Source organism: Ceratotherium simum, chromosome 13, assembly GCF_057802395.1.
Source record: "Ceratotherium simum simum isolate JZ-2026a chromosome 13, ASM5780239v1, whole genome shotgun sequence".
NCBI lineage: Eukaryota > Metazoa > Chordata > Mammalia > Perissodactyla > Rhinocerotidae > Ceratotherium > Ceratotherium simum.
In genome coordinates, this window is record NC_141912.1 from 28,468,208 (window position 1) to 28,482,326 (window position 14,119).

Here is a 14,119-nt window from a genome sequence, read left to right on the forward strand (position 1 = left end):
GGTAACCTTTTGCTCATCTCTTTCTTTACCAGCCAGGGAACTTAGAACTACATTTAATTCTCAATTATGGTCATTATGTTAAGTAAGCTGACATATTTGCATCCTCTTCTAGGATTTTCAATTTCTATTTTAACAGGCTTATTGTGTGTGGGTATTTATTTTAATTCTGTCTGCAGTAAGGACCTGTAACATTTAAAAGAGAAAGGAAGGCTGTTAAGAGACACTGAAAGACTTGACAAGAAGGATATAAATTTACTAATACATTTGAAAGAGGATTTCCTATGTCATGCAAATAGGCATAGCAAATATTTAAGAAATTAACAGTTGGAAGAAATTTTTGTGTATTTATAACATAGTGGGACAGGCTTCACGCTCTTTCCATGTGTAAACTGCTACTTGAGCAGCGTACAGCTGACTTCTACTTATCTGTAATTTTTAAATACGCCCTTGCCCTGCCTCCCTTTCCGCCCTGAATCTCAGCAACCCTGATTCCATATGGAGAAGTACCATTCAGGCTTGAAGTTAAAACAAAACAAAACCGTGCTAAAAATGATCAATGTTTATCAATTAAAAAAATGTTCTGTGCTGAACTGAGGTATAACTTCACATCCAAAAGATGTGGTACAGGCACACAGAAATTGCCCAGGTTAAGTCTGAGCATTCGGGGAGCATTTATGCAGAATTTACTAGTTAAGTGATCTTGAGCAGGCTTCTTAATCTTTTTATGCAATTTTCTCATCCTATAGGGATGTGGTATGGATTTAACAAGTTAAAATAGTGGCTGGCACAAAGCAAACACTGGTAAGTATTTATTATTATTGACAGACAAAGCCTTGGAAGTGAATGTACTCACTGAAGAAACACTGAATAGGAAGGTCAAGGAGAAAGGCTTTGGGGATCTCACAATTAGGGGTCAGGGAATCAGGAGACAAGGGCAGTCTAAGATGGAGGAGGAGAAATGGGAAAGTGTAAACACCAGAATCATTACTCTTATGTGTTGGTGGTCAAAATATTGACTACTGAAAGGGTCTGAGAAACAGTTAGTGGAGAGAGGGGTTTCCCACTCTCATCAAGTTTGTGGGTTCTCCAAATTCTATGTTTTCTTTTCTTATGTCCAGTAAGATTTGAGCTCACTCGGAAAGCTTTTCCACACTCCTCACATTCATAAGGTTTCTCCCCAGTATGTACTCGCTTATGTCCAATTAGCGCTGAGCACTGACGGAAAGATGTGCCACACTCACTGCAGGAATATGGCTTCTCACCAGTGTGGATTCTTTTGTGCTGCCTCAGGACTGAACTATTATGAAAGGCCTTTCCACACACCTCACATTTGTAAGGCTTCTCTCCAGTGTGGATTCTTTGATGATTAGTCAAGTTTGACTTCCCACTGAAAGCTCTACCACACTCGGAGCATTTATAAGGTTTCTCTCCAGTGTGGATTCTTTGATGGATGGTAAGGCAATGCTGATCCTGGAAAGTTTTCCCACAATCCCCACATCGATAGGGCTTCTCTCCAGTGTGTTCTCTTTCATGAGCCCTGCGTTTACAGTTATGACGAAACGCTTTCCCACATTCCCTACACTTGTAAGGCTTCTCTTCAGTGTGGATTCTTCTATGTTTGGTGAGCTCTGCCTTGCTGCTGAAGGCTTTTCCACACTGAGGGCACTCATAGTGTTTCTCCTGAGTGTGGATTCTTTTGTGTTTGCTTAGGTCTGAGCTCCGGCTGAAGGCCCTCCCACACTCGTTGCACTCATAAGGTCGCTCCCCAGTGTGGATTCTTGTATGTTTGGTGAGGTCTGAACGCCCACTGAAGGCCTTCCCACATTCCCCACATTCATATGGTTTCTCCCCAGTGTGGATTCTGCCATGGATGGTAAGGGAATGCTTGAACTGGAAAGCCTTCCCACAGTCATTACATTCATAAGGCTTCTCCCCAGTGTGGATTATCTGATGCATACTGAGACGGTTCCTGGTCGTGAAGGCCTTCCCACAGTCATTGCATCCATGAGGCTTCTCCCCATTGTGGGTTTTTTTATGTCGGCAAAGAGCTGATCTACTACTGAAGGCCTTCTCACACTGGGTACAGTTAAAGGGTTTCTCCCCTGTGTGGATTATCTGGTGCATAGAAAGCTGATTTTTGGTCTTAAATGCTTTCCCACACTCATTACACATATAGGGTTTCTCACCAGAGTGAATTCGCTCATGGAGAATTAGGTCAGAATGCCAACTGAAATTTTTGCCACATTTGGCACATTCATGGAGTTTCTGTTCTATAAGAACTCTATTATATGGAATATATTTTGAGTTTGGATTGAAGTTTTTTCTAAGTATATTCTGATTCTTTCCTTTCTTGAAGGTCACTTTCTCACAGCTTTCTTTCTCTTCTCTCAGTTTCTCCCTCATAGGCATTTCCCATTGACTCTCTAATTTGACATCTTGTACACAAACTTCACCAACCTCAGGACCCTGGGAAACAACCTTTAGGAGACTTGTAAATTTCACCCAGCAGACTTCTTCATTTTCAAAAACCTCTTGTTCTGAACTTGCCTTCTCCTTCTCAGGCCATGACTTGTCAGTTGATACTTAAACCAGAAAATAAAAATGTCAGATGTTCAGAGAAAAGGAAATACATGAGATGGGAGAAGTGAAGCAATGTTAAGATGTTCGAAGAGTAAATAACTTTCCTATGCTGGAAAGATTGCTAACGTTACGGCAAAGGTTGAGATAGGCTGAAACAATGAAAAGGACTAGGATATTTCAAACTCAGGAAACTTTATAAAAATCTTGACAAACCTGCTCATCCTCTAGAATTTCCTACATTAGTGGATGGCAACTTCATACACCTAGTCACCCAAGACAGGAAACTGGAAATCATCTTCAACTCCTTCTCATATTTATTCAGTTAACATTTTACAAATTCTACCTGTGAAGTGAGCTGTAGAGGGGGTGCTGAAGTGCCAGAGCAGTCCCCTTTTAGGATCTGTCTGCTTTGCTCCAAGAGGCGGCCCTGGAGAGCCATATTTCTGCAGTGTAACTCTGCCCATCTGGGTAAGGCAGATTATATCTGGGCAACACTTGACTCAAACTAGGCCAGATTCTCTCTTCTTGGACTTTGGAATCATGATGTAAGAGCAGGTAAGGCCAAGCTCTGAAGGTAGCCAGATTGTTAGCAATTAAATTTGGGAACCAGTGGTCGTGGGATGGCATATTGTGCAAGGGAGGGAATGTTCTGCTACCTAGACTGAGAAGCAGAGAATGTCAGTCTGCCAAGAAAGAAGAATGAAGCAGACCCACAGAGTAGCAGAGAAGACAGCTGGAGAGAGGGGCCTGATGGCATTCCAGTCCCTTCTTAAGCCTGATATATAACTGCTCTTAGGTTCCATGACACACCCTGAATAATAAACAAATTCTTGTTCTTTTGCTTAAGCTAGCTTGAGTTAATTTCTACTGTTGGCAACCAACGAGTCCAAATCAATCTCTTATCTCTTAACTCTATCCCTTCCTCTTCATTTGTTCTACGTGCATTCTCACCAGCTAACTTCAATATCCCCCACATGTCCTTCAGTCTGCCTCCCCTCTAATCCATCCTCTACATTGCTTCCACATTATTCTTTCTAAAAGTCAAATCTAATCATGCCACTCTTTAGCTTAAAATACTTCAATGGCACTCCATAGTTAACCAGACAGAAAGGAAGTAAAGCATACAGTCAAGAGTCCCAGCTCTGGAATAAGACTGTCTGGGTTCAAATCTTAGCTCTGACACCTAATAGCTATACAAACTTGGGAGGATTATCTAACTTCTCTCTGTGCCTCAGTCGCTTTATCTATAAAATGGGATCTAGACTACCCATGATAATTAAATGAGTCAATGTACGTAAAGCACTTGCAACACTGAAGTAAGTACTTTATCAATCTTATCTGTTATTATAAGAATAAAGTTCAAGGTCTGTGGTTTATCAAAAACTCCATCAATCATGATCTTGCCCCCGTGTACTGCTCCTGTACTTTCCCCACTGGCTACCCCAAGTCCTTTGCTCTGGTCATACTGAATTAGTCACAGTTCATATTCTTTTACTCCTCAATACTTTCTTACGTGTTATTCCCTCTGCCTAGAATGCCTCTCCCCTCCTTCAACTAAATGATCTCACTTATTCCACGTAACTTAGTTCATTTGTCATTCCTTCTGCAGTCTTTTGGTCCCCAGGTCAGATTTAGATGCTTCTCTTCTATGTTTGTATATACCAGGTACATATCTCTAACTACATATCTCTATAACTCTCACCATAATGTACCATAGAATCACTTATTAACTCACCCGACTTCCCCACTAGAAAATTAGCTTCTGGAGGGCAGGGCCCATATTTTATTTGATTCTATATCTCTAGTACCTTCTATAGTGCCTGGTATACAATAGTTGCTCAATAAATGTTTGCTGGATGGGAGGAAGAAAGGAAGTGTAGTATTGTGATACGGCAGCTGGAGTTGGCCTATAAACAAAGAATGATTTTTTTTGGAGGGCAAACACAGAAAACAGTTTGAATGAAGAAATGATAATATTTCATGACTGACTAGACAAGAGAGAACAGAAAGGCAAAGTGAGAAAAATGTAGAACCAGATGTAGAAGTAGGCAGAGTTAATGAGAGACAGCCTGTGGGTAGAGATGAGTTTGACTTTAGACATGTTGCTTTCCAGGTGACAATGGGAAATCCAAATAAAAACCAGGAATTAGAAACATGAGACTGCTGCCTAGGAAAGAGGTGAGGGTTAGCATTATCATTGTGGCAGGAATGTGCATCAGAACTAAGAGCTGAAGCCACGAGAGAAACTAACTTCACAATAAGGAAGAACAGAAAAGGTAAGAGTGAAAGGCCCAGGACTCAAAATGGGGAAGATCCTGAAAAAAAACTGGAGGCAGAAAAGCAATGTTCTCTGAGCACTGGAGTAACTGATATATAGAGGGGAGACGAATTCTCTGAGCTTTTCTTGAGGACCAAATTGCAAAAAGCCTATTAGATAGGTTGCAAAGAACCAATTAGATAATGACAGAATAATTGCCCAAATAGCTTGTTGTTGTTGTTTTTTTTCCTCTTCCTTAAGGTTTCCTGATTGGATTTCCTTCTTAGTGACGGATTTCCCATCACTAAGAACATTCTATAACCATTTTGTCACATGGAAGAGAGGAGGGGACTGAGAGCTTCTCCATCACTTACCTGGGAAGGAGCAGCTCAGGAGCTCCCTGTCCTGTAGATCCTGAACACAGGGCTCTGCCCCTCGCTCCAGATGGGAGATCAAAGGAGGTTTAGGAAATGGAAATCCTGGTTGTAGAGAAGGAATAAGACAGTGTGTAGAGCAACACAGAACTGTCCTAACACTTGCCTTGACCCCTCTGTTTGCATATGGAAACAGGAACGAAATGTCCATTTGGGTAGAGAAAAGAGTTTATTCAGGGGTCTGGTAACATGTAAATGAACAGGTTTAGGGACTTTCTCAGAAAAGTCATACTCAGAAGGGCAAAGAGATTCTGGGAAATAACCATTTGGTTGTATTTCCTTGTTCTATTTAGGAGGATGGGAGTCTATACAGGGAGGCCATCTGTTTTGGGCCACTAGGAAAGAGTTCATGACTAGGAGCTGAATAAAGAGCACCTAATGAAAAAGAAGAGGCATGAGGAGGCAAGAATCCAGGGAGAACAGAAGCTAAGTGTCTCCTTTTTACCCAGGCAGAGTCTCATTCCAAAAAATCAGAAACAGCAAATAGTTTAGCCAGAAAATTATCTTGTTATGTAACAGAGGCAACTCAAAACTCTAATTTTGGGGGAAGATCCTAATGATAAAGAATGAGGGCTCTGACTTTCAATATGAGACCCCATATACATCAATAAATAAAGGAGTTAAAAAAAAAGGGAGAAAGTACTAAGCGAAGTGCAGTGAAAGTCCTTACCAAGCGATACCACGTTCCCATAATTTTCCAGCATCACATCTTTATAGAGGTGCCTTTGAGCGTGGGTCAGACACTGCCACTCCCTGCTACTGAAGCTCACAGCTACATCCTCAAATGTCACTGGCTCCTGAAACAATATGTTCCTGCTGTCCTGGAGGAAACTTCATAGTTCTCTCAGGAAACAGAGGCAGAAGAAAAGGATTTGTAGGGAGAAGGTTTACAGAAGTGAAAGGCTGTTACTGTTTGGAATATATTTGGGGATGAGGTGAAAGGGAGCATAGGCTTTCAAAAGCAAAAAATAATGAAAGAGGAAACAATCCACAAGTGGTTTATCATCCAACAAAATGATCCTTATGAGAGTGAGCATCTGGATTTGGGAGTTGTACAGCCAGGGAATGCAGTGAAAATAAGGCCATATTTAGAAGGCAGTGATATATTTTCAGGAAGAATGGAGGGGGCCTCAGCCCACTTGGGCCCGGCTCACCAGTGTGAGATTTGCTCCCGGCAGGTTTCCTTGGCTTCCACCTTTGCCAAAGGCAGGATATTGAGCAGCTGGTAGAGCTGAGAGAAGAGAAATAAGCCAAGGGTCAATGTAGCATATTATTGATGAAAACTTCCGCTTTCACCATCTCTTCCCCAAATGTAGAAGCTTATTGAGCTCTAACTCAGGGGTTAAGTCTACTGGCTCACAGTACCCTCCTTCTCCATTATTTCTCTAGTCTTGGTTTCCAGTTTTGGGCATCAGGCCCTGGCACAGCAGCCAAACCAAGCGTATGTGCATTCTTCCTCTCTCACCTACTATACGTTTTTCTCTGGTCTCTCTTTATCCTAGAACAACCTTATTCCCTCCCCAAAAGGCTCAAATCACGATCACCAGCTTGTATGATAATCTCTCTTCTTGTATTTGAATTTTGAAGTCATTTTCTCCAAAAAGACTTGGGGTGGGTGTGGGGGGAAAGGAAAGGAGGGGAGGTGTGAAACAGAAATATCCAGGGATAGGCCTAAAGCTTATTTCTTTTGGTAACTAAATGGCTGGTCTACCTCCAACTAGTTTATTAGAAAAAATTTTTTCCTTGTTCTTATTAGAGAAGAATCACTTTCCCCAGTGATTATTTCTCCTATTAATTCCCTAGCAGTAAGCTATCGTCCTCAAACCAGTGTATAATGGTACACACAGCTTTTTAAAATGCAAGAGATACTTTCTCACAGCGTCCAAGCATCTAGGTATAATCCATACGGATTGAGTGAGAAGTACAGTTTCACATTACCAATTAATGGGGTCCTATTTTCTTCCTTGCAGGCCAGCTCAACCCTTCTGTAGCTTCAGTGTTCATGGTGACTTATCTTTCTTGATAGTTCATTAACACATCCCCAAGTCCAAGCTTGAATGGGGTCAGTCACCTATTGGTAAGACTCTAGGATTACCCCTTGGCTTCAGGCCCCCAAAACTATCATTCCAATTTTACCAAAACTCAGTTTAGGAGTAAACTGGCTTCTTCCCATAGAAATTTCCCAAGAAGACTCTTCTTTGGTTTGGCCTACTCTTAGCTTTTGACCAAGACCAGGGCTGTGTTTGAGTCACTGTGGATACCACTCAGTTTTTCCATTATCGCACTCTAAAAACCCAAGTTATTTTATAATTCTTTATCTTAAAAAGTCCCCAACCCCCTTGGACAACACACAGCTCACAGAAGATACATGTTCTGCTCTGTAATCTTATACAACAGTTCTTTTCCTTATAACATCAACAAACTTAAACCTCCCAGTTGGGCTTTTTTCAGTGAACACTTTATTATGAACATTTCAAATATAAAGAAAATTGAAAGAACTGTATAGTAAACATCCATATATTCGCCACTTATATTCTACAATTAACATTTTGCAACATTTACTTTCTCACATATGTCTCCATGTAACTATCCCTGTATCTGTCCATTAATCGATTTTATTTTCTGATACATTTCAAAGTAAGTTGAAGACATCAGTATACTTTACCGCTAAACACTTTATCACACATATCATTAACTATTAGAGTTCATTATTTCTTTACATTCTTGTTTTTGAAGTAAAATTTACATACAGTAAAATGTATAAGTCTTAAGTGTACCATTGGATAAGTTTTTTTTTTTTCTTGCTGAGGAAGATTCGCCCTGAGCTAACATCTGTTGCCAATCTTCCTTTCTTTGCTTGAGGAATATTTGCCTTGAGCCAACATCTGTGCTAATCTTGCTCTATTTTATATGTGGGTCGCCACTGCAGCATGGCCGCTGATGAGTGGTTTAAGTCTGTGCCCAGGAACCGAAGCTGGGCTGCTGAAGCAAAGCGTGCTGAACTTAACCCTTAGGCCACGGGGCCAGCCCCCCAGTGGATAAGTTTTGACAAAACATCCTCCTGTCTAACCCAAACTCCCCTCCAGATATATCCTAGCTGGATTTTTACCATATCCTCTTCACAAATTGGGAAAGTTTTGTTAACTCATAGTAGTTCTTTTTTTTTTGTAAAGTGTTCATTACATTAAAATTTTTTTTAATTGTGGTAAAAAACATATAACATAAAATTTACCATCTTAACCATTTTTAAGTGTACAGTTCAATAGTGTTAAAAATACTCACAATGTTGTGTAATAGATCTCCAGAAGTTTTTCATCTTGCAAAATTGAAACTCTATACCCAGTAAACAACTCCCCACTTCTCCCTCTCCTCAGCATCTGGTAACCCACACAATGATTGTTGTTGTTGTTTTTTTTTTTTTTTGGTGAGGAAGACCAGTCCTGAGCTAACATACTAACATTCTTTTTTGCTGAGGAAGACTGGCCCTGGGCTAACATTTGTGCCCATCTTCCTCTACTTTATATGGGATGCCGCCACAGCATGGCTTAACAAGCAGTGCATCGGTGCACACCCTGGATCCGAACCAGCGAACCCCAGGCCGCCGCAGCAGAGCGCGCACACTTAACTGCTTGCGCCACCGGGCCGGCCCCATCAAAACAATGATTCTTTTTTTTTTTTTTTAATTTTTTGTTTATTGCAGTAACATTGGTTTATAACATTGTATAAATTTCAGGTGTACATCATTATACTTCTATTTCTGCATAGATTACATCATGTTCACCACCCAAATACTAATTACAACCCATCCCACACACATGGGCCGAATTATCCTTTTCGCCCTCCTCCCTCCCCCCTTCCCCTCTGGTAACCACCAATCCAATCTCTGTCTCTATGTGTTTGTTTAATGATTCTTAAGCTTTATTTTTTAGCTTCAGAATTTGAAATGTCAGCTTCTGCCCTCAAATTAAAAATGAACTTGGGAGACAGCCTATATGCTCAAACAACAATACAAAACTATCTTAGTCAACTTCGGCTGACATAACGAAATACCATAGACTGGTGGCTTAAATACCAAAAATTTATTTCTCACAGTTCTGGAGGCTGGAAGTGTGAGATCAGGGTGCCAGCGTGGTTAGGTTCTGTTAAGAGCTCTCTTCCTGGCTTGCCTTCTTGCTTTGTCCTCACATAGAGACCTTCCCCTTCTTATAAGGATGCTAATCTCATCATGGGGGCCCTACCCTTATGACTTTATCTAACCTAATTACCTCCCAGAGGCCCCACCTCTAAATATTATCATATTGGGGGTTAAGACTTCAACATATGAATTTTGAGGGGACACAAGCATTCAGTCCATAACGATACTATTTGTTAAAGCGGTGTACAGAGTTATCTGGGACAAGATTAGTTCATTTATATTATATGTTAGGTAATTGTAAATTTATGGTCCTTAAAATCACCTATGGGAAGAGAATTCAAGATCTTTTGAGAAAAGGAGGACTGGGAGACTCCATCAGATGTGAATCATAAGAATGTATATATTTTTATATTTAACAAAACGAAATAAAATGAGCACCCAAGTTAAGCAATATCCATTATTTTCTACCTCTCTTAAATTTGTAATACATATGTTCTATATTATTAATTTTCATTTATGATTCCTTATACGGTAGAAATTTCAGGATTTCTCCTCTGGAAGTTCCAATAATATACTTAGAAATGTATTTTACTTTTTTTTTCTTTGGAGGTAAGATATACTAAAAAGCCTACTTTTCGGGTGTCCAGGTGCCTAGTTCTCTGTCTATAAGTCTATGCCTTTCAGGGTCTGATTTTATGACTCCAGAATTCCCAAATACCATCTCCTGGGTCCCACTTCCATCAGTCACTTCTTATAGAAAGCTTACCCATTTTTCTCTTCACATATGGCACTAAAGAGCATTTCTAATGCCCAGAATCACTAAATAATAAAATTCTTTTACTTTTCCCAAAGCTTCATGACAAAATCTTTACTCTTTCTTTTGCCACTGCTTTATCTTCTATTTCTCAGTATAATTAAAAAATTTCAGGGTTCCAAAAAAGCCTCCAGAAATAAAATTACACATACTCAAACTTTACAAGTTGGTAAAATTGTGGTTGAGTAGGAGTTACTGAATTATATCACAAGTTTCATACGTGTAAATATTTATGTACACATAGGTAAACTATTTATCATATATATCAAGTTGTACATATACCAAGTGATTGAAGGCAATCAATTTCTTTGATAAATTGCTCTGTAGAATCTTTTCTTACGAATCTTTGCTTATTTTCAAATTTAATTTAAGATGAGGGCAGAAACTGAATAATTTACCTCCTCTCAATACTAATCCAAGTTTAGTACAGAAATGACAGAAACATTCTATAAATGCTCAATAATAAGCAGATTTCCAGGCCCCAGGAAGCATCTCCCATCCATTCGGTGTCCCTGCTCCATTCTCAGGTCCCATGCCACAATACCCTGTGTGCCTCACCTCTTTCCTGCAGGAGCTGGGTTTCAGGGGTCCAAAGCAGCTGGCTTGGTGGTCCTGGACTCTCAACTGACATTACAACCTATTGCAGGGCACAGAATAAATTCGGGGAGGTTATGGAGGAGAGAAAAATATATGGGAAACTGCAACCAACTATAAAGATTTTCCATGGAAATACTATGAGGAGAGAGAAAATCAGGGACTCAGTCCCTAACTGACCTTATGAAAAGTAGAAAAGGCATCCAATTACTCTATAACTAGAAAGGGTTCATTACATTAAAAACTCTTTTTTTCTTGTTTTTTTTTTTTTTCTAATGGGGTAACATTGGTTTATAACATTGTATAAATTTCAGGTATACATCATTATACTTCTATTTCTGCACAGATTACATCATGTTCTCATGTTCACCACCCAAATACTAATTACAATCCATCACCACACACATGTGCCTAATTATCCCTTTCGCCCTCCTCTCTCCCCTTAAAAACTTTTTTTAACTATGGTAAAAAACACAACATAAAATTTAACTTTGATTTATGATTTAACGATCACCAGCCATCCATGAAAAATAATATCCAGAAGGAGAAGACTTCCACAAGGTCAATCCAGGCCCACCCACACTCCCACTGCTTTCCTCCTTTCCTGGACTCATTTCCCCTTCTTCCTCCTTGTGATATATCGCAGACCCTCCTCTTCATACCTGTTGCAATTTTTTACCCAGCTTTCTTTTCCAGTCTTCCAATACTGTCCTGGTTTCTTCTCTGCTGGCTGGATCCAACTCCCAAAGTCAGTTCTGGCTTTGCCCAGACGAGTTTTGAAGTGGCTCTGGTGGATGCCAGCCTCCTTTGGGGGATACGAATCTCGGTGGTGTCAGCCCAAGTGCCTCTCCTGACCCACAGGGCAGCTGCTATTTGGCTCGATGTGTCAAACACTGCCTTGGATTTGGGGTTCGTGAGCAGCACTAAGCTAGCTGTGATCTCGCACCTTCTTTTCCTGTATATTCGATGAAAGGATGAGAAAAGAAAGGAACGTGACCGCAGCAAAAAGAAGGAATCACTGAGGATCTGAGGTATCTATGAGAGATGAGGGAGCACAGGAAGACAAATTAAAAATGTTAATATATTCAGAATACAACCTCCACTGCTACCACCTTGCTCCAAGCCACCATCACCTGCCTTGCCCCCCATTACTGCAGTAGCCTTGTAACTGGTCTCCCTGCTTCTATTCTTGCCTTCCGTCTGTCTCTTCTCTATACAACAGTCAGAGTGGTCCACTTAAAATTTAAGTTGGATTATTTCATCTCTCTGCTTAAAACCTCCCAAGGGCTTCATCTTACTCAAAATAATCAATGGCATACAAGGCCCTATAGAATGTGTGCATTTCTTCTAACCATCTCTCTTGCTTATTCAAAATAAAAGCTGAAGTTGTTACAGTGGCATACAAGTCTATAGGATGTGCCTATTACCTCTCCTACTATTCTCTCCCTCATTCAATCCTCTTCAGTCACACGGACTTTCTTTCTCTTCCATCTTAGGCACATTTCCATCTTAGGGCCTTTGCATCAGTTGTTCTCTCCACCTCAAGCTAACCTCATGGCAAATAATCTTGCCTCCTTCAAGTGTTTGCTTGTATGTCATCTTCCCAAGGAGACCTACTTTAGGTTCCCTATTTAAAATTGCAACCTACCCTCTCCTTCCAATCCCCATATGCCTTACCTTGCTTTACATTTCCTCTATTTTTTTTTTTCTGTAGCACTTTATCACTTTCCAACATGGTGCATGTTACCTATATACTATGTCTATTGTTTATTGTCGGTCTCCTCTTCACCAAAATATAGGCTCCTAGGCTCTTGAATGCAGGGATTTTTGTCTATTTTGTTCACTGCTGTATTCCCAACATCTAAAACAGTGCCTGCACTAGTAGGCGCTTAATTAAGAACTGGCTGAATGAATAACACATGAATGGATGCTGGTGAGAAAAGATAAAGAATGGGTAAACCACTGGAATAAGAAGGGCAGGAGGGAGTTGGCATACCAGAGGGAAAGCCCTGTCTGGGGGAGGAACCCCAGCGGACCCCACTCCCAGGGGACCCGGCTCCAAAGCCCCGCCCCGTCCCCGCCAGCAATCCCGGGTGCACCAAAGGAGGTGGTGTATTTAAAAAAGGCGAGCGGCGAGTGGCGGCGCCGGGCTCCTCCCCACCCGCCTCTCAGCCAGTTTCCAGGCCCCACTAGCAGCTTGGGAGCCCCAACTGAGTTCCCGTCCCACCCTGGCTCGGGGCACAGACCTTCCCGCCGATATTTTCCCCAAGAAATGATAAAATAGACAAATCTAGACTAGTTCCACTTCCTAGTCCTCCAGTAATCATTTCCGGTGACTTTCTAGGAAACGCCTCAACTCGCTGGTCGAGGAGTTCCCTGGAAACTCTCCGCCCGCGCTCCTCCGGCTTAAGCCTTCTAGGAGTTTGCGCAAGGTTATCAGGGGTAAACGGCTCCAGTAGCGTTATCGTATTGAAACGTTATTGTCGTGGAGGGATGTCTTGATTGGCATGGACAGAAATTTTGTGAGATAAATATATGAAAAAGTTACTTTTAAATATTAGCTAAGAACACAAAAATAAATTGAATGCCGTTTTTCAAAAATTAAAAAATTCGTTATGAAAAATTTAAGCCTACACGAAAGTTGAGAGAACAGTATAATGAGCCCCCATATACTCATCGCTCAGACTTAATAAATAAGACTCTGCCACACTTATTTCATCTGTGTCTCGTTTTTCTCGCTGAAATATTTTAATGCAAAACGCAAACGTTATTTCAATTTTATGCTCTTCAGAATGCATCTCTTAAAAAATATGGCATTTTCTAACTGAACCACAATGCCATTATCCCACCTAACAAAACTAAAATAATTCCCAGTTACCATCTAATACCGAGTCCCTATTAAACTTTGCTAAATATACAAAATACGCTTCTTTTTTGAATCAAGATCTAAAGTCTACATGCTTTATTTGGTTATTTCTGTTTCTCCTAAGATCTTTTACTTTTGTCCCTGTTTAACAAATTGGGTCATTTGTCCAGAATTTTCCACGTGCTGTCTTTGTGTATTTGTGTCCTCATTTGTTTCTCTAGCCTTGTATTTCCTGTTAGCTAGATGCTGCTCTAATGATTTGATTCGAGTTTGGTTTACCTTTATGGGTAAGAATTCTTAGCTGTTGCTATGTACTTTTTTGCTTTATTTTATTTTATTTTTTTTTTTTTGGACTCTTTTTTTTTTTTTATTGCAGTAACATTGGTTTATAACATTGCAAAAATTTCAGGTGTACATCATTGTACTTCTATTTCTGCAT

General features: G+C 40.4%; 1 protein-coding gene across 1 annotated transcript; it reads right to left on the bottom strand.

Annotated features, from left to right (window-relative positions):
* Positions 1-544: 544 nt before the first annotated feature.
* On the bottom strand, positions 545-13,125 carry ZNF311 (zinc finger protein 311). Its single transcript, XM_014796320.2, has 7 exons — positions 12,492-13,125; positions 11,477-11,849; positions 10,779-10,857; positions 6,426-6,502; positions 5,942-6,068; positions 5,212-5,316; positions 545-2,582 (listed from the first exon to the last, which is right to left on the bottom strand). Exons 3-7 carry the CDS (start codon positions 10,849-10,851, stop codon positions 991-993), a joined length of 1,974 nt encoding a protein of 657 aa, XP_014651806.1. The 5' UTR covers positions 10,852-10,857; positions 11,477-11,849; positions 12,492-13,125; the 3' UTR covers positions 545-990.
* Positions 13,126-14,119: the final 994 nt, after the last annotated feature.